The sequence below is a fragment of the Lipotes vexillifer genome, unplaced genomic scaffold (assembly GCF_000442215.2).
Source record: "Lipotes vexillifer unplaced genomic scaffold, Lipotes_vexillifer_v1.1 scaffold395, whole genome shotgun sequence".
NCBI lineage: Eukaryota > Metazoa > Chordata > Mammalia > Artiodactyla > Lipotidae > Lipotes > Lipotes vexillifer.
Genome location: NW_006797390.1, coordinates 1,898,818 through 1,918,275, shown reverse-complemented (window position 1 = coordinate 1,918,275; position 19,458 = coordinate 1,898,818). Strand labels below are relative to the sequence as shown.

The 19,458-nt window shown below is 41.9% G+C and overlaps 1 protein-coding gene across 1 annotated transcript in view; it reads left to right on the top strand.

Annotated features, from left to right (window-relative positions):
* Window positions 1-11,717: 11,717 nt before the first annotated feature.
* The window catches only part of LOC103077153 (C-type lectin domain family 2 member D11-like), a 12,125-nt gene continuing 4,384 nt past the window's right edge, over window positions 11,718-19,458 (top strand). Inside the window, exons 1-2 of the mRNA XM_007469353.1 lie at window positions 11,718-11,796; window positions 17,836-17,955. Of these exons, the coding sequence (XP_007469415.1) occupies window positions 11,718-11,796; window positions 17,836-17,955 (199 nt within the window). The remainder of the gene's footprint in view (window positions 11,797-17,835; window positions 17,956-19,458) is intronic.

The following is a 19,458-nucleotide window of genomic DNA, read 5'->3' as shown; positions in this document are numbered from 1 at the left end:
CAGCTGATGAACAAATATCCCTACATTATTATTAACTGAAGTCCATAGTCTAAATGAGGGTTCACTCTTTGTGTTCTATATGCTATGGATTTTGAAAAATGTATAATGACATGAATCTGAAAGGGACACAGTAAAGGGACAAAGTCGGTAATTAAATAGTTAATCCCACTAGGGGATTGTAAGTAGGAAAAGTATGGGAGACCCCTGTAAGTTAACGATCACTTAAGAAAGCAGGTTTGCTTAACCACAAAACGAAGCAGGCTTGTGTATCAACAAAACCATGCAACCGAAGCATGAGACGTGCCCCAAAACAATAAAACAATGGTGGCATGAGACCCATATCCTGTTCAGTGAGCTCAGTAAGTTAATGACCCCTAGGACATGCTCTCTGCCCATAAAAAACAATAATTTACAGAAAGGTGACATTGCATTGCAAAGTGAAAGACCCTCATGGTACTGAGACCTGAAATAGTTTTTCCATAGTGCCATGACAGTCCTGGATTAACCACGTAGGGACAAGAAAACTCCCCAGCTGGACCTGGAGGAGGAGCTGATGATGGAAGCTTGACGTCTACTCAACAATGAGGAAGGGCTTCCCTGGTGGCGCAGTGGTTGAGAGTCCGCCTGCCAATACAGAGGACACGGGTTTGTGCCCCGGTCTGGGAAGATCCCACATGCCACGGAGCGGCTGGGCCCGTGAGCCATGGCCACTGAGTCTGCGCGTCCGGAGCTTGTGCTCCACAACGGGAGAGGCCACAACAATGAGAGGCCCGCGTACTGCAAAAAAAAAAAAAAAATCCCCTGGGCTCCACCTATTCATCACTCCCAACTTTCCCACCTTGGCCCCTTAGACAGATCTTTTCACTGTCTGCATAGTTTTGCCTTTTCCTGAATGTCAAATCGTTGTAATTTTACAGTACGTAGCCTTTTCAGATTGCCTTCTTTCACTTAGTAACCTGCATTAAATGTTCTTTTATGTCTTTTCTTGATTCGAGAACGGTTTTTTAAGTCTGTTTTGCCAAAAGTTTTACTTTTGTTTTAGTTTCGAAGAATTCGTTAACAAAGAGACACCACTGGTCACACAAATAGACAATTTCAACTTAACTTTAATAGAAAATCATTAAAAAGAAAGAAATAGAAATGAAAAGGGAGAGAACTGTAAAAGCATGTACCTCACCAAACTGAGCCGACACCTACGTCCAGACTCGAACGGTGCTGGGAATTCCCAAAAACAGCAATCTGGAGTCCCAGCTGGGCAAGGTCCCGGGCAGTGCGTCCACTCCACGGGTGAGACTTCAAATTGCAGTTTAGGGGAGTCCCGTTTATAATACCAGGCCACAAACTGATATCATCTGTTTGCCTGCAAATATGCAGCTTGGGGTTTCTTCAGCAATGCTGTTTATCTCATTTTGTGTATCATAAGAATTTCTAGATCCCCGGGAACTGGCCAGGTCCCTGAGGCTCATGAAACTGCACGATCCACTCCCTTCTTTATCTGAAGTGCTGCCGGACTTGCTGGCCACAGCTCCCAAACAGGCACATAGTCCAGGCAAGATCACAAATCAGTTAGAGGCCTAATATCGCCTCTGAAGCCTGAACAAGGTGACTTCCATTTCAGCCCTCCTAACAATGTCCCTGAATATTATGCCATTGTTTGGAGAGTCTACAGTGTGTTTAGCCATGTATATATTGACAGGCATCTGGTTGCTTCCAAGTTTTGGCAGTCATGAATATAGTTGCTATAAACACACCTGTGTAGGTTTGGCATAAACTTCAGTTTTTTTGTTTGTTTGTTCGTTTTTTGCGGTACACGGCCCTCTCACTGCTGTGGCCTCTCCCGTTGCAGAGCACAGGCTCTGGACACGCAGGCTCAGCGGCCATGACTCACAGGCCCAGCCGCTCTGCGGCACGTGGGATCTTCCCGGACCGGGGCACGAACCCGCGTCTCCTGCATTGGCAGGCGGACTCCCAACCACTGCGCCACCAGGGAAGCCCCTAAACTTCAGTTTTCAACTCAATTGTGTAAATGCCAAAAAGTGAGATTGTTGGATCATATGATGAGTATATTAATTTCTTAAGAAACTGCCAAGTTGTCTTCTAAAGAGTCATCTGCTTTTTATTATCACCACTTGATGAAACTTCTAAATCATTTCAGGGATTAAAATAAGCCACCAGAAAAAAAAATTTTGTTGATCAAAGACCGATTTTTGCAGTTATTGTATTGTTTTGAGAACATGTTCATAAACTCCTTTCCAACTGGATCAATCTCACTGTGGACAGATCCTCAGCTTTGAGACCTGATCACCCCAAGAAAGTCCAAGAAAGTGTGATGGAGACAGGTGATGATATATTTAAGATCATTTAACAATCAAAATGGAGTAACTATGGTTCACACATCCAAAATGGAGCCAGGTGGCCATCGGTGGATGTGGTTTCAGATGCATTCTTGCATCACTGAGAACTTGAACTTTCTGAACTGTATCTAACTCAAGAACACCACCAGCCATTTTCACAATATTTGCAAGCAGCTGCCAGCTGCAAACATTGTTTCAAAGTGCCCCCCTCCCCGACCTGCAACTGTATAACCATTTTGAACCCCAACACATTCTTGTTTAAACAAGCACCCTTATTTCTTGCCAGCTCCAATCCTAATTCTTGACAATTTATGTAACCCTGCAATTTTTTGCCTTTGTGGGCTTTCCCCATTTTGTAGTCCTGGAACGCATGTAACTCAATGCTTTTTGATCTGTGCCTCCTGAGACCTGAGGTCCTAACAAACCACACATCAACACCTTTCTGGTGTGTGTGTGTGTGTGTGTGTGTGTGTGTGTGTGTGTGTGTGGTCACAAGCAAGGTTTTCTGTTCTCAAAAGTCTTGGTTAACACAGGTTAGACAGCCTCGTCCCCACCTCTTGTAGGCCAGCATGGCAACCAGGCTGTGGAGCCTGCTGCAGACTTTCCCCTGCTTTGCCAGGAAGGGACCCGGTTTGGGAGACAGCCTGAGCAGCGGGCAGTCTTCTTTGATCCACCGTTAACCCACCAGGACCCCATTAGGCGCTTCGCAAGTTTCAGTGTCCTCGGGTGACTTTGGAAAGGAACCAAAGACCTCTAACCTGAAGGCATCCTGTTTACAACGGTTCTGACATTCTCTTCTGCCTGGAAGCCCTGGGAAATGAAAAACAGGAAGAAAACTGGGTTAAAAAAAGCCGGGTGTGTGACATCCTGCCGTGGGATATCTATTGCCTTCTGGTCTACTGCCAGTGCCTGCTTCCTGGCCTGCCCCAGGCTTTGGCAGAAGGTTGAGGCCTGGAAGTCAGAGACTGTCCAGGAGGGGCCGCGGATGGGGAGGGATGTGGGCGCAGACCCCGGAGCCCCCTGGAGAGCGTGGGGGGGGGCAGAGAGTTCGTAGCCCTGAGACCAGCCATCCCCACTGGGCCGCCACCGCTCCAGCACCAGGTCACAGTGAAAAGAGGAGCCGCCAATGGGAGAACCGAGAAGAGGACCAGACTGAACTCTCCAGGGCTTTCCAAACAGGGATGAGCATCTGGCCTAGACAGATGATTTCAAAAAATGCGACCTGATTTCTCCCCGGATGCCTGGGCCCCTAAGCCGCCCTCTTCATGGGAGTTTGCGCAACTTTAGGGAGTGAGTGGGAGATTCCTTAGGACAGGCCTTGTGGTCTGGGGTTAAGGGCTTTGAAAGGCTGGGAGACTGCTGCAGGCATTCCTAGTGACCTGGTTCAAGGTCCCTCCCTCTTTTCGTGTCTCAGTGCATCCCAACCCCAGGTTGGTATCTTAATTGGAAAATAGAGATCCCTTTGGAACTGGCATGGCCCCCTCTGGAACTGGCCCCCTCCTTTCCAGGAACACAAATCTCCCAACTTTCTTGGGGAGAATTGCCTTTAAGCTGGGTCTGAATATCCTCAAGCTCCCTCTGGCAGAATACCGGTATGTTAAAACAAAAAGTTCCCATCCAGGGGTCTTACGGGTTGATTGTGCCACTGTTTTCTTAACATACTGCTCTTATTAACTGAAATTTCAGAAACAAAGACCTGGTTGAGATAAAGAGGGATTTATTGGGGAATTGTTAGAGCTAAAGCCTGGAGACACAGATTCAGGAAGCTCTGGAGTTGTGACCTGCCAGGCTAAAAAAAATGGAGGAAGTTTATAAGAGACAAAAGCAAGAAGCCCTGGTTAGTTATAAAACTTATTTGTCAAGAACTATCATTGGAGAAGTTGAGGGTGCTTGTTAAGCAAGGATTGGTTGAATTTGAAATAGTTGCATAACCACAAGGCCACAAGGCAGGAGGGGGAAACTTGAAACCAAAAGGAAGCAAGGCGGGGAGGGCAGCCCTTGAAACCAAAGGAGCTGGCAGATGTTGTTCTGTCCTTGGATCTGGTACAATACAAAGAAAGTTCAAGTTCTTTAGTTCTGAAATCAGGCCCTCAATGGCCTCCCAACTCCATTTTTGTATGCTGAACTGTGATTACTCCATTATAATTTCTTTTCTTTTTTTTTACATAAATTTATTTATTTACTTTTGGCTGCGTGGGTTCTTTGCTGCATGCGGGCTTTCTCTAGTTGTGGCGAGCGGGGCTACTCTTTGTTGTGGTGCGTGATTGGATGATAAATGATTAGGAATACAAAAAACATGAAAAAAATGGGGCTGCCACTCTAACTAGATGTGTTACACAGATGCTGCAGTAAATAACTCCTTAAATTTCATTGATAGCACAGTATATATTATAACTCATGTAGCTGTGGAATATAGGAATTACTGGTCAGAATGCAGCTTTCTTCCCTGGAAATTCAGGGACATAGGTTTCTTTTATCTTGAGGCTGTGCCGCCACCTCTAAGGTCTCCTTGATATTTTCACCTAAATAGAGAAAGGGGAAAGCTTTTGTGAAGACTTGTCTGAGCTTGGGTGTGTCCTCAGCCTGAAGCAGCTTGAAGCAGGATTTTGGTTCCTGACCAGAGATTGAAGTCAGGTCGTGGCAGTGAGAGTGCTGAATCCTAACCACTAGGCCAGTGGCCAGTGACAAGGCCCTGGTCAGTACAGCTTTGCAGAAAATGAATTTCCACAAAGAAACGGAAAGTAGTGAAACACGTAAAGTGTTTATTAGGGGGAAAAAGAGTACGTGTGAATAGGCACACATGGGCAGGCTCAAGAGAGAGTTGTGCCCTCATGGTAGTTTGAATCACTTTTATGGGGCATTTCTTCTGGGTTTCCTTTGGCCAATCATCTTGCTTTGCCTGGTTCTGAGTCCATATTTGGTACATCTCAGGGTCCTCCCATGTGTGTGTGTGCATCTCTTAGCCAAGATGGATTCTAGCCAAGAGGCCTATAGGTAGGTTGACATCACTCCCCTTTTTGACCTCCAAAGAGCCTCTCTGAGCATGTATAGTCGGGAAGGTCTCCTTGACCTTGAAAATGAGAACTATATGGTCTCTTGTCTGGGCAGGGTTTAGCTCCTCGTCTTCATTTTAGAGTATCTGTCTACAGGGGACAAAGTCCAGCTCTTCAGCCTGGGGCCCATTTATCTCCTGCCTCAAGTCCATTTCTGGAAGGTCTGTGCCCAGTGACATAGCGACATACCTCACCTTGGTTCACATTCACATTAGTGAGAATTATTTCTGTGGCCACATCTAGATGAAAGGGTTGGTGGAAATGTATATTTATAATATAGAAAAAAATCCTCAAAACCCAACAGCAAAAATGCAAAGACTCTAATTACAAAATGGGCAAAAATCATAAAGATACATTTCACTGAAGAGGATAAACAGAACAAATAAACACATGAAAAGATGCTCAACATCTTTAGCCATTACGGAGACGCTAATTAAAACCACAGTGAGAGACTACTCCACAACCCTCAGTACAGCTAACTTAAAAAACCCTGACATGGGCTTCCCTGGTGGCACAGTGGTTGAGAGTCCGCCTGCCGATGCAGGGGACACGGGTTTGTGCCCCGGTCCGGGAAGATCCCACATGCCGCGGAGCGGCTGGGCCCGTGAGCCATGGCTGCTGAGCCTGCGTGTCCGGAGCCTGTGCTCCGCAACGGGAGAGGCCGCAGCAGTGAGAGGCCCACATACCGCAAAACAAAACAAAACAAAACAAACAAAAAAAGAACCCTGACATCAAATGCAGGGAAGATGTGGAGAACCTGGTTCACTCATACGTTGCTGGTGGGAATGTAAAATAGAATAGTGACTCTGGAAAAGTTTGGCTTTTTTTTTTTAAGTAAATGTACAATTACCATACAACCCAATCATAATTCTGAGTATTTATCCCAGAGAAATGGGAATGTATTTCACACAAATACCTCTACACAAATGTTTATAGCCATTTTATTCATGATAATCCAAAGCTGGAAAAAAGAAAGAGATGTCCTTTATAGAGGAATGGTTAAATAAACTAACATACATCCACACCATGGAATACTACTCAGCAATAAAAAGGAGTGAAGTTCTGTGCTTCCCTAGTGGCGCAGTGGTTGAGAATCTGCCTGCCAATGCAGGGGACACGGGTTCGAGCCCTGGTCTGGGAGAATCCCACATGCCGCGGAGCAACTAGGCCCGTGAGCCACAACTACTGAGCCTGCACGTCTGGAGCATGTGCTCTGCAACAAGAGAGGCCATGACAGTGAGAGGCCCGCGCACTGCAATGAAGAGTGACCCCCGCTCGCCGCAACTAGAGAAAGCCCTCGCACAGAAATGAAGATCCAACATAGCCAAAAATAAATTAATTAATTAATTAATTTTAAAAAAAGGAGTGAAGTCTTAATACACATAACAATTTGGATGAATAGCCAGAGAACTATGCTGAGTTAAAAAAAGCTAATCACAATTTTCTATTCTCTTATCTTTCAGAGATGCTTTCTACTGGCAGTCATTAGAATGACCAGCATTCCAAGTGTAAACGCCAAAAGAAAAAATGGGCTTGAGAAGTTTAAAACTTAAAATATAGAAAAAGAAAAGAACATATGAAAACTTTTTTTTTTACAAATAAAGTATGCTTTCATTAACTTACATCTAATTTCTTCCACCTCTATGCCATCTTACAAGGCACTGCCATACTAGATCTCAAAGCACCATTCTAATTATTGATGCCCCATTGCATGACTGCCTTTCAACGGTCCCCAGTGGCTATATCCATGGCCATTTACTGTCTCTAATCTACCTTTATAGCACCAAACACCATTGTTATCGATATTTAAACTTCCCTTATTGATGCTCTCTACACCAGCGATTCCCAGTATAGGCTCCCTTTTAGAATCATTTTGGTCGGTGGTTGAGCATCCAATATGGTTGAGCATCCAATATGGATGCTCAAATACCACCCCCCAGAGATCCTGATTTAATTAGGCTCTCCTGGTGCATTAGAATCATTTTTTAAAAGCCTCCTAGTGATTCAAATGTGTAAGCAGGGTATAGAATCATAATTCTACCTCGTTCCCTATAGCTGAAATAACAAGTTCAACTTTGTCTAAATCCTATCTTTCCTTTAAGTTTCAGTGTAAGTGCCATCAACCCCCATGAAGTCTTTTCCCAAAGAGAAACACTCCCTGGCCCTTGGGCCACAAGCAGTATAGTTGGTAAGTTAGTTACAGACCAAGTTGATATCACACTATCATTATTGACCTTTTAAAGCCTCTCCTGTTTCATTTATCCTCCTTTAAGTCCCATTTCTGCCCCTTCATAGGCACCTATTTTTGCACATTTGATGTGCACTATTTTTTTAAACAGATATTGTTTTTCACACAGATATATTTAATAAATATTATTATTTTAGTACAGTGAACAGTTACGTATCACAAGATTATACTTAATTTTCATGTAGCTATAACCACCACCCTAATCGTTAAATAGGATATTACCGGCCGCACTCAAGCCTTCTTGTTCTCCTGCCAATCACTATTCCCTTCTTGATGCCAAAAGAATCTTCTTAACCTCAGAGATTATTTTTGCTTGTTTCAGAGCTTTTTATAAATTGAACAGTTCAAGGTATATTCTATTGTGCCTGTTTTCTTGTATTGAACATTATGTTTTTGAGATTCACCCATGTCGTTGCCTATAGCAAGAGTTTGTTCATGCTCATTGCTGAATAGTATCCCATTGTATTAATATACCACAATATTTTTCCATTCTCCTATTAATGGGCATTTGAGTTTTCAGTTGTTGGCTATTACAAATAATGCTGCTATAATGATTTTGTGTATGTCTTTTTATGCACATATGTGTTTATTTTGGGGGGGGCAATGTGAGTAAACTTTCTGGATCATGGTTTAGCTATGATCAACTTTAGTTGTTATGTCAAAGAGTGTTCCAAAATTTCTATAAATATTTATACCCCCACCAACAGTGTATAAGGGTTCCAGTTGTTTTATATCATCCCTAAGAAAGTATATACTGACCTTTTTCATTTTATCCATTATAGTAGATGTTTAGTGATATCTGTGGAATATTTTCCCTGTGAAAAATTTTTTTTTCTATATCAAGGTAAAGTAAATATCATTCATGTGGTCTGGTATGGCAAAATTCTGGACGTTTCACAAAATAATACTAAGGAGTAATGCTTAATAACAAAGTTACTAATAGTAACTTTTGTCAACAGGAAATGATCTTCTCCTTAGGGATTCAGTGACAATTTGTTACGGAATTTATTCAAACATCTGTTGCTATGTTTTCAACGTCACCAATCTTTTCTTCTGCAAGTCTAACCTGCCATTAATCTAGCCAGTGAATTTTTCATTGTGAGAAATTGCAGTTTTTGTCACTAGAAGTTGGGTTTGTATCTTTCCTTAAATATCTTCTGTGACTGTACTTAATAGTAATAGAAACATTTTGATTTCCTTATCTGCTATTTGTAATATCTGTATTATTCCTGATGCTGAAAGCTCAGCCCTTTGTGCACTGGTGCCTAATCAAATCTCAGAGACAGAATTTTGGGTGCAGTAGAAAAGAATAGCTTTATTGCTTTGCCAGGCAAAGGGGGACAGAGCGGGCCCATGCCCTGAAAAACTGTGTGTCCCAATCCAGGGGAATTTGGTGTGGAGTTTTAGCAATGGTTCAAGAATGGGGTTGCTGATAAGATTAGGGTGTGTGCAGGGACTGCACTCCTTTAATCTGGTCTCAGGTAATCTAATGAGTTTCTGTGGTTCCTTAAATCTGGCCTCAGGTGGTCTGCTTGAAGAGCTTCTCTGGTTACTTTAATCTGGAATGAAGAATGCTGACATCTTTCACATGTTGGGGGTTTTAGTTCTATAAAGACCTTAAAGATACTGTTATGTGTATCCCTTGAGGCAGAACCAGGACCCTGCTCCAAGGCTGCACTATTGTTTCTTGACAGTTCCTCCCTGTCTCTGCATCCTCTCCCTTCCCTGATTAGCAACAGTTCTAATCTGCCCTTTGGAACTCAGGGAAGGTCATGGAGGCTGGAGTCTATTCCCTACAAACAAGAAATGGGGGACAGAAAGACTTCCATGCCCAGTAGCCCCACAGGGTCCTGCTCCATTTAATTCCTGGGCCTGTTTGTATTGGCTCATTTTCTTCACATCATGGGTCATGCCCTTCTGCTTCTTTGCAATCTTTGATAGCATTCCAGAGATTGTGAGTTTTTACCTTGTTGGGTATTGGATATTTTTGCATTTCTCTAAGTATTCTTGAATTTGTTCTGAGACACAGTTAAATTATTTGGAAATGGTTCTAGTCTTTTGGGTCTTCCTCTTAAGATTTGTGTAAAGGAAAAGTCTACAGTCCTTCCTAATTGGTGTTTCTTCCCCATGAATCTCCTTTACTATGCACACAGAACTCTTCACTTCTGCCACTTCTGGTCACCAAATGCACGAGATTTTTCCCCTAAACAAACAGTTCTCTATGACACTAGCCTGGTGTCCCACGATTTAACTCAATTCTAATGATATCAACCTGGAGATAGCATCAGATCCCACAGGTTAAGGGCCCAGTCCCACAAGATTGCTTCCCACTTCAGATGCCAGTGCAAGTAGTAGGCCCCCAGGTTACCCATAACTTCTGTTCAATTTGACTACAAATCAGATTACCATGACCCCCTCCTCGATTTTGATTAATTTGCCAGAGTGGCTCATAGAGTTCAGGGAAATCCTTATGCTTACCAGTTTATTAGAGGGTGTGATAAAGGATACACATAAACAGCTTGATGAAGAGATTATATAGGGTGAGATCTGGGAGGGTCTTGAGGGCAGGAGTCTCTATCCCCATGAAATTGGGGGGCATCATCCTCCTGGAGTGAATGTGTTCATCAATTTGGAAGCTCTCTGAATGCCATGCAATTGAGATTTTATGGAGGCTTCCTTGAATAGGCATGATCAGTGGTTAACTCCATTTCCAGCTCCTCTCCTGCTCTCTGGAGGATGGAGGGTGGAGCTGATAATTCCAAGCTTTTAAATCATGACATGGTCTTGCTGGTGACCAACCCCCTCCAGGAGCCCATCCACCCAGAGTCACCTCATCAGAACAAAAGATGCAATTATCACTTAGGAATTTACAAGGGTTTTAGGAGCTTTGTGCCAGGAACAGGAACATTTTATACATATAAAAGATATATGTATTTTTCCTATTATCTCAATTTGTGAGAAGCAATCAGGTCACCATTTAGTCTATGGCTAATCATTCCCCACCACTGAAGGAAGATATTTATGAGTACTCTTAAAAGGCCCTATAAATGATGAGGTTTCCCAGTCTGGCTGGTCTGAACAGGCACTATTCCCATCTGGATGGGAACACTGGATACTGTTTCCTCTAGTCATTTCATATGCTTTGTTCCCTCCATCCTCATACAAAAGTGCTGATGAGTACACTGCTGAATACCCAAGGGGAACACTCTGTACATCCCCAGAATCCTCTGTCTGTGTATCTCTTTCTTTTCTGATACTCTATTTGCATAGCCCTTGTCTCTGAGCTTCCCCTCTTCACCTCAGGGAATCTCTTAGCATTTCTCTGGTTTTCCCCTGCTTAAATCACACATACAAAACTATCTCTGGGCAGTAGCTGGGGCAATTGCAGGACTCATCAAGTTTGTTTTCAGAAGATCACTGCCCTTCATTGATTGATGCCCAGTGATTGAAAAGGACTTTTTTTTCACACATTTTCTTTTTTTTCTTTTTAGTTGATTCAGGCAAGAGAGTAAATCTGGCCCCTGTTATTCCATTTTGACAGGGAACAGAAGTCTGTGGAGTTGATCTTTCTCTTTTTTTTTTAATTAATTAATTAATTTTTGGCTGTGCTGGGTCTTCGTTTCTGTGTGAGGGCTTTCTCTAGTTGCGGCAAGCGGGGGTCACTCTTCATCGCGGTGCACGGGCCTCTCACTATCGTGGCCTCTCTTGTTGAGGGGTATAGGCTCCAGATGCGCAGGCTCAGTAGTTGTGGCTCACGAGTCTAGTTGCTCTGCGGAATGTGGGATCTTCCCAGACCAGGGCTCGAACCCGTGTCCCCTGCATTGGCAGGCAGATTCTCAACCACTGCTCCACTAGGGAAGCCCCAATCTTTCTAACTTAAAAACACTTTGCGTTTTCAAATTCTAAAGGGCTTGTCAAATTCATTTATCTCCTTTACAGCCCACTTACTGGGCGGGAGTTTTGCTTCTCTTTTAGTTGATTTTTCAGATTCAAACTGCTTTCACTTCCCAGTTCCTGCTTTTGCAACTAGTTCGAGACAGTGCCAAGTGTTCCTGCAGAGACATGACTGTGGAGGAGGCTTCTGCGAAAATCTTACAGACAGACCCTACCTCCAGAGAAAGCATGGAGGAGGGACGATCTGGTAAGGTAAAATTGATAAGCTTTGACAAAACAAAACGGCTTTTATTCCACTGACCACTGACAGCAGGATAGAAATTGCACTGCAGGAATATAATCCTTCACAGTTAACCTCCATAGAAGGAGAGATGTTTTAAGGGACTAGAGGTGGGTGAGAGGACAAGTGTGTAATTGTTGTGTTGGTGATTGTGTTACTGTGTACGTTACTTAAATATTTCTGCACAGTGAATTAGGTTACAGGAGGTTAAGAGAAAAATGTTCTCTGGGTTTATTAGTCCTTGTATTTTTCCCAGGTTGCTGGCAACTTGCACCCTGGCAAGTCACATTATGATATTAAATAACAGGTCATTATATCCCAGAGTCATGGCAAACAGACAACAATAGTTTTGTTTTTTAAATTTTTATTTATTTATTTAATATATCTTTATTGGAGTATAACTGCTTTACAATGTTGTGTTAGTTTCTGTTGTACAACAGAGTAAATCGGCTATAAGTATACGTATATCCCCATATCCCCTTCCTCTTGAGTTTTTCTCCCATCCTCCCTATCCCACCCCTTTATTTATTCATTTTTGAGGTTTTTTTTTTTTGGTATATCTAACAATTTTGAAATACATACACTAATAAAAGTTGCCAGTACCTACTGTATAGACAGAGGACTCAGCTCAATATTAGGTGACAACCTAAATGGGAAAAGAATTTGAAAGGGAATAGATACACGTATCTGTAAAAAAAAAAAAATTAACCATGACACCTATTCTGTAGTCTGATTGAATCTAGTGATCATATACTTAGAATCTGTTATTTGTTAGACACCGGGCTACAAAGACAAATTATATTTAGACCCTGATTTCAGGGTTTCATCATCTCAAGGACAGCCAAATGAGTTACTACAATTTGATGTGATTAGTGCTACAATATATTTAATGAAACCTAGGGAGTTGGAGATGGCTTCACTTCTGAAGTGACTTTTGACCTGGTGTCACATTTTCTGGAAGAAATAGGATTAAAACTCACAATTTTAAAAGAAATATTTATTGCAGTATGGTTGCTTTAGAGTGTTGTGTTCGTTTCTGCTGTGCAGCAAAGTGGATCAGTTATAATATATCCCCTCTTTCTTAGTTTTCCTTCCCAGTTAGTTCAGCACAGAGCACTGAGTAGAGTTCCCTGTGCTATACAGTAGGTTCTCATTAGTTATCTATTTTATACATAGTAGTGTGTATATGTCAATCCCAATCTCCCAATTCATGCCACCCCTCCCTTCCCCCCTTGGCATCCGTAAGTTTGTTCTCTACATCTGTGTCTCTATTTCTGCTTTGCAAATAAGTTCATCTGTACCATTTTTCTAGATTCCACATATAAGTGATATCATACGATACTTGTTTTTCTCTCTCTGACTTATTTCACTCTGTATAACAGTCTCTAGGTCTATCAATGTCTCTGCAAATGGCACTATTTTGTTCCTTTTTATGGCTGAGTAATATTCCATTGTATATTTGTAACACAGCTTCTTTATCCATTCCTCTGTTGATGGACATTTAGGTTGCTTCCATGTCCTGGATATTGTAAATAGTGCTGCAATGACCATTAGGGTACATGTATCTTTTTGAATTATGGTTTTCTCCAGGTATATGCCCAGGAGTGGGATTGTAGTTCTGTTTTTAGTTTTTTGAGGAGCTTCCATACTGTTCTCCATAGTGGCTGTACCAGTTTACATACCCACCAACAGTGTAGGAAGGTTTCCTTTTCTTCACATCTTCTCCAGCATTTATTGTTTGTAGATTTTTTGATGATGGTCATTCTGACCGGTGTGAGGTGATACTTCATCGTAGTTTTGATTTGTGTTTCTCTAATAATTAGTGATGTTGAGCAGCTTTTCATGTGTTTGTTGGCCATCTGTGTGTCTTCTTTGGAGAAATAAAAGTCATAATTTTTTGTTCAAAAAGTAATTCTAACTAAGTACAAAAGTATATTTTCTTTCCCTTGGGTACAAAAGTGCCCCACAAAATTTCCTTTTGAAATCAAGGGTAAATCTGATATTCAGTGATATCATTAAATATTTCAGCTAAAATCTATTGAGGCTCATTTATGTGTCCAGATGATTTTCTCTTTGCTTCCTCCTTTGTCTCTCCCCCTATTTATGTCTCTTTCTCTCTGCCTCACAGGCTCTGGTGTACTTTTGTGTTTTTTCTCTCTCTCTCTCTTCCTCTCTCTCTTTCTCTCTTTCATATTCATTCCCTGGCCCTTTGATTATGGTGGATCTTCATCTAGCCTTATGTCATCCTATTTAGAGTACCTTACCAAAGTAGTTTATAAAATGTGTCTTACCAGAAATTTTCAGGAGTGATCATAAAAATGATATGAACATCTTTTAAACATAACCATTTTAGTTAAAGAGTTTTGATTTAATGAGAACATCAGAGTATTAAAACAACATAGTGATTGATTAGTAAAAGCATTTGTTGAAATATAGTATCTAAGTGTTTAATTTTGTTATTTATCAACATCCATGCATTAAAAAAAAAATTGTAACCTCCTTCCCCTCTCCCCAGTTGATGTTAGCTGAGAATTAATTTCTTACTGTTCTCTAAGGAGACTTTTGTTTAATAAAACCATGAATAATTATTGACTCAAAAAAAAAGTCCCTGCAGAAACTGGGACTATTCGTATATAGATCCTTTGTCATTTAAAAACCGATGTGGGTGTTTGAGGGTGGGAGTTGGAGGCTAAACCCAACCGCCAGCAAACCCTTTAGCATTTGTAGTTTATAGCAAGTTTGATGAGAAAGAAAAAGAACATAGCTCACGCGTGCTTGTATTTCAGTCCAGCAGAAAGAATACCTTTTATGGAACCTCTATTTTCTGCTAAAAACAAACATTTCCTACTTTCTTCTTCCCTTCCCCCCTCCCTGAATTTTATTTTTTGTCAACAGGATATTGTAGTTCCTGAAACACAGGGTTCATGCTTAATGAAAAAGAAAGTTCTTAACGTTAATGTTTTTCTAGCTAAGTCAAGTGTTTACATAACTGAAACTATTTGACCAGTGCAAATGTGAAACCTATTTTTTTTGAAATTTAAACTGTTCCTGTAAGTTAACTAAGTTTTCTAGAACATGAAAATAAAAGTTAAAACCAGTAGACCAGTAGTATGGTTCATTTCTCTGTTCTTCTGTGAGATAATTTCTGACACCATTTTTCAAACTAGAAATTTGAAGGTTGTTGTGTTCAGAGTGTAATATAAGAGGCATATGAATTTAGAGGGAGACAAAAAGAGGACACACCAGAGGACTGTTAGGAAGGAAGAAATTTTCCTCTGCTCTTCTGGCTGGTTTAAGAATTAAATTGACATGAGATAAATAACAGGAGAAAATCAAACAAAAGTTTAATAACATGTATACATGGGAGAGACACAGGAAAATGAGTAACAGACTAAAATGGCCAAAACCTTCACCTTAAATACTGTCTCCAGCTAATGACAAAAGATGTTGGGGGTAGTGGTTTGGGACTTCAAAGGGGAGGAAGGTCATTGACAAGGATATGGAAAAGCAAAAGTTTGGTGAATAAATGTTTGCTGGGCCACACAGAGACAAGGGACACAAGAGTGGACTCTGATCTTTAGGCCATTTCCAGTTTCTCTCATCACACTCACCTCCTACTCTTTGCAGATATCTCTGGTGATAGCTCTATTCCAGGAACCGGCCTTCTATCTAAATTTTTTTAGGCAGTTAGGGGGAAGGTCAAAGAAAGATTCTTCCTGAGTATTTGGGGCCTTGATGGTTTTCAGCTTGAAATAATCCACATGCCAAAGAGACATTTTGCGGTGGCAAATTTTATTCCCCTACAAAAAAGGAGAAGAGAAGTATTAATAAGTAAAGCAAGAAAGAAAAATGGAACATGAAACAAGGGAGGGTGTTAGGAGCTAGATATAGGGAAATAAAGGAGAAGAAAAAGGGGGGACTTTTAGAAGATTAGTAAGGGGACAAATAGATTTATTGGAGAGGTGTAAGGGGAGATGTACGCCTTACTCTTCTAACAATGAAAACAATTATGGAAGTCATAACATACTGAGTTCCTAAGACAGTTTTGCTTTAATGTAGAACCAGAAAGAATGAAGGTCGAGATTTTCTTATGAAGCCAAAATCCAAATGTCATTTTATACTGTTTAAACAAGCCAATGCGATATTGTTTTCCCCTGCCTAGCATTTAAACTGAGGCTCCCTATCATTCTGGAAGATAACGTGACATGGCACTCTTTTGGGTTACATTTCTATGAGTTTTGACAAATACATATAATCATGTTACCACATCACAATCAAGATATAGAACAGTTCCACACCCCCCCATGCCCATGCCCTTTGTAAACATTTCTTTCCCATTCCCACACCCTTTGGCAACCACTGATCTGTTTTCTGTTCTTATACTCTTGCTTTAGAAGAATGTCTACGGAGTCTGACTGTTTTTCACTTGGCATAATGCATTTAAATTCATCCATATTGTGCTGTGTATCAATAGTGGGGACTTAGTAAAGAGAGACATTATTCACAAGGACTCTTACAATAGGAAAAAAAAGGTTCTCATGTTATAAATAGGGCAAGAAGGGGAACAGAACACCTGTGGGGAAACAGCATGAGTGTGAAGAGCAGGTGTCATTTCGAGAGTTAATACTTCTCACTTGTGTTCCAGGGACACGTGGTCATGAGCACACACGAGCTGTTATGCATCTCAGTGCTTTCTTTAGTGCTTGTTTGCATTTTCAGGCAAGCCAGAGTTTGGGGGTCTTTGGGGAAGAGAGGGCCTCACTAAAATTTATCAAACCAAAGCAAAATAAGAACTGAAGAATTTTGAACATGTTACCGAGTGCCAGCTCGCTTAGCTCGCCGCACGACAGGCCAATGAACCAGAGAGGAGGTGTTGAGGCAGGGAATACAACTGTACTCGGAAAGCCAGCAGACTGAGAAGATGGCAGACTAGTGTCTCCAATAAACCATCTTGTTGAGGTCTGGATGCCAGTTTCTTTTATAGAATCAGAGAGGTGGTGAGGAAATAAAGTAAAAGGGTCATCAGTCTTGCAAAACATCTCCTGGAATGACCAGCCTCGGTGAGGGGATGGTTAATTTTTTCTTTCTGGCAGCCATTCACAGGTGGGCAGGGTCAGATTGTCTCCTTGTGAGCCCAACCAAGGCACTTTAATATAACATTCAGGCAGAGGGGCAGGGCTCCCTGAGGCAAGCCATTATGTATGATTATAATAAGAAAAGCAACAAAAAGCGAAGGTTAAAATCAAAGAAACAGATTGAACATGGAGTCTGATATAGCTTTTCCCTATTACAATTCCCCACTGTCAATTTCCATCTCACAATCTTGTGGGATAAGGGGTGGTGGCCCCTCTTAGCTACTCCCTGCCCTGTAGGGATGATGAAGGGTGATCGTGGAATGGAATTGATCAGCATTGGGCAGGGAATAATTCTTAGAAGTTTCAGTAAATAGTACAATTCTCAGTTATTCAGACCTGACGCTGTCCTGTTCAGTAGAACAGGACTAAACAAGTACATTGATCCACGCTTCTCCAGCTGTAAGGAAATTGCAGTCTCAACACTTATCCTTTTTTTTTTTTTGCCGTACGCGGGCCTCTCACCGCCGTGGCCTCTCCTGTTGCGGAGCACAGACTCCGGACGCGCAGGCTCAGCGGCCATGGCTCACGGGCTCAGCCGTTCCGCGACATGTGTGATTTTCCCAAACCGGGGCACGAACCAGTGTCCCCCGCATCGGCAGACGGACTCTCAACCGTTGCGCCACCAGAGAAGCCCTGATTCTTATTCTCTCATTAGCTCTTCTTCCAATAACTGGAAGATTCTCTAGGGGAAAAAAAAAAAACTCAGTTTCTTGGGCCGTGGTTCTCATTTGTGGACCTGGACCTTTTGTGAAGGGGGTTGGCAATAGGGGAGTTGAGGTACAGCTGACTGTACAGGTTGATTCTGTGATAAATTTAAGTTTTTCTTCCTAATACCTTCAGGAGATTGAGATTATGACATTTGTATTTATAGGTAAAGACCTCCAGAGAAAATGCCTACCAATTACATCTCCTATAATCCCGCTTTATTGTTGCATCATCATTATTATGGTCCTAGCTACAATTGTGATGGTACTTTCCACTTTTTTGGCAGGTAAGTTACCTGTTCTCCAAACTTTACAATGTTCTTCACACATTCATGTTGTCGATAAATACTTACTGAGCTCCATTATGTGCCAGGCACTGTGTGAAGTGCTTGAGGTATATCAGTGAACAAAACACACAAAAAATCCCTGCTCCCAGGGAACTCATATTGTAGCAGGAAGACACAGATACTATAATATAGGGGTAACAGTTTGAGGGATACAAGGGGCCAGAGTAAGCCTCCTTGAAAGGATGACTTTTCAGCAAACTTTTGAAGGTGATGAAGGAGCCATGTGGCTATATGGGGAAAGCATTCCAGGTGGCAGGAACAAGCAGAATCAAAGGAGGAATCTCCTTGGTATGTTGGAGGAAAAGCAAGGAGGCTTCTTCAGCTAAAGTAAAATGTCGGAGTCCAGCTCCAACGAGTCCAGGGAAACCTGAGGGATGGACAGCTTCGGCGAAGGAAAAGAGACCTGACACCCTTGTAGATGTCAGCACATCAAGCCAAATTTATTTTTCAGAGCAGGTATTTATATGTAGGCAGGTTTCATCATCATATACAAAATCAAAAAAATCTCAACATGTTCTAACCTTAAAATATTTTTATCAATTTTCTGAAAATGTCCCCAGTTTCTAGATGTACTAACAAGAGAATTCCCCAAGTTCTCATTAGTTGCAGGTTATTTTCTAGTAGTTCAGCCAAGCTATTATTAAGTCTTTATTACAGAAGTGCAATCTTCGTGTTCTTTCTGCATGGGCAAGTTTTTTGAATAGTGCCTTAAAAATATTTACAATATATCCTACAGTTCCTGTGTACCTGACTCCATTAGTAGCACTTACAATACCTCCTACGCTCCTGTTTATCATCCAGCAATTGTTGCCAGAGTATTAACCTTTCTTTAGAGTGGACCCATATGAAACCAAAATCATCAACACAGTTGTTCAGTTGGGGGTGTTTTCCATAGGAACATCCCTATATTTCCAGATTGTGTATTGTGTTCCCAGTTTCCTGGGGCCGGAATAAGTACTTTCCATTTTGTGGTAATAATAGTAAGGGGGGGTAGTAGTTTTTCTCATTTTCCTAACCCTGGGCACTAATCCCCCTTGTACTGTTTCCATATATAAGCTTAACACAACCAAACAAATCAATAGAAATGTAGTCCACCGTCCTGGCACAGTGCTGCTTTGCAGTCCTGCCTTTGATTGCATCATGACCTTGTCACGGCGCAGGGACTCCAGGATGGCTTCCAACAGCAAAATGAGAATGAGGGAGAGTAATGGGCTGGGGAGGGGGCGGTCAGGGAGATAATAGCCTTATGTGTCAGTTAAAGACTTCAGCTTTGTGCTTCCCTGGTGGCGCAGTGGTTGAGAGTCCACCTGCCGAGGCAGGGGATGTGGGTTCGTGGCCCGGTCCGGGAGGATCCCACGTGCTGCGGAGCGGCTGGGCCCATGAGCCATGGCAAAAAAGACTTAAGCTTTTATTTTGAGTGTAGTGGGGAGGATGAGGCAGAGG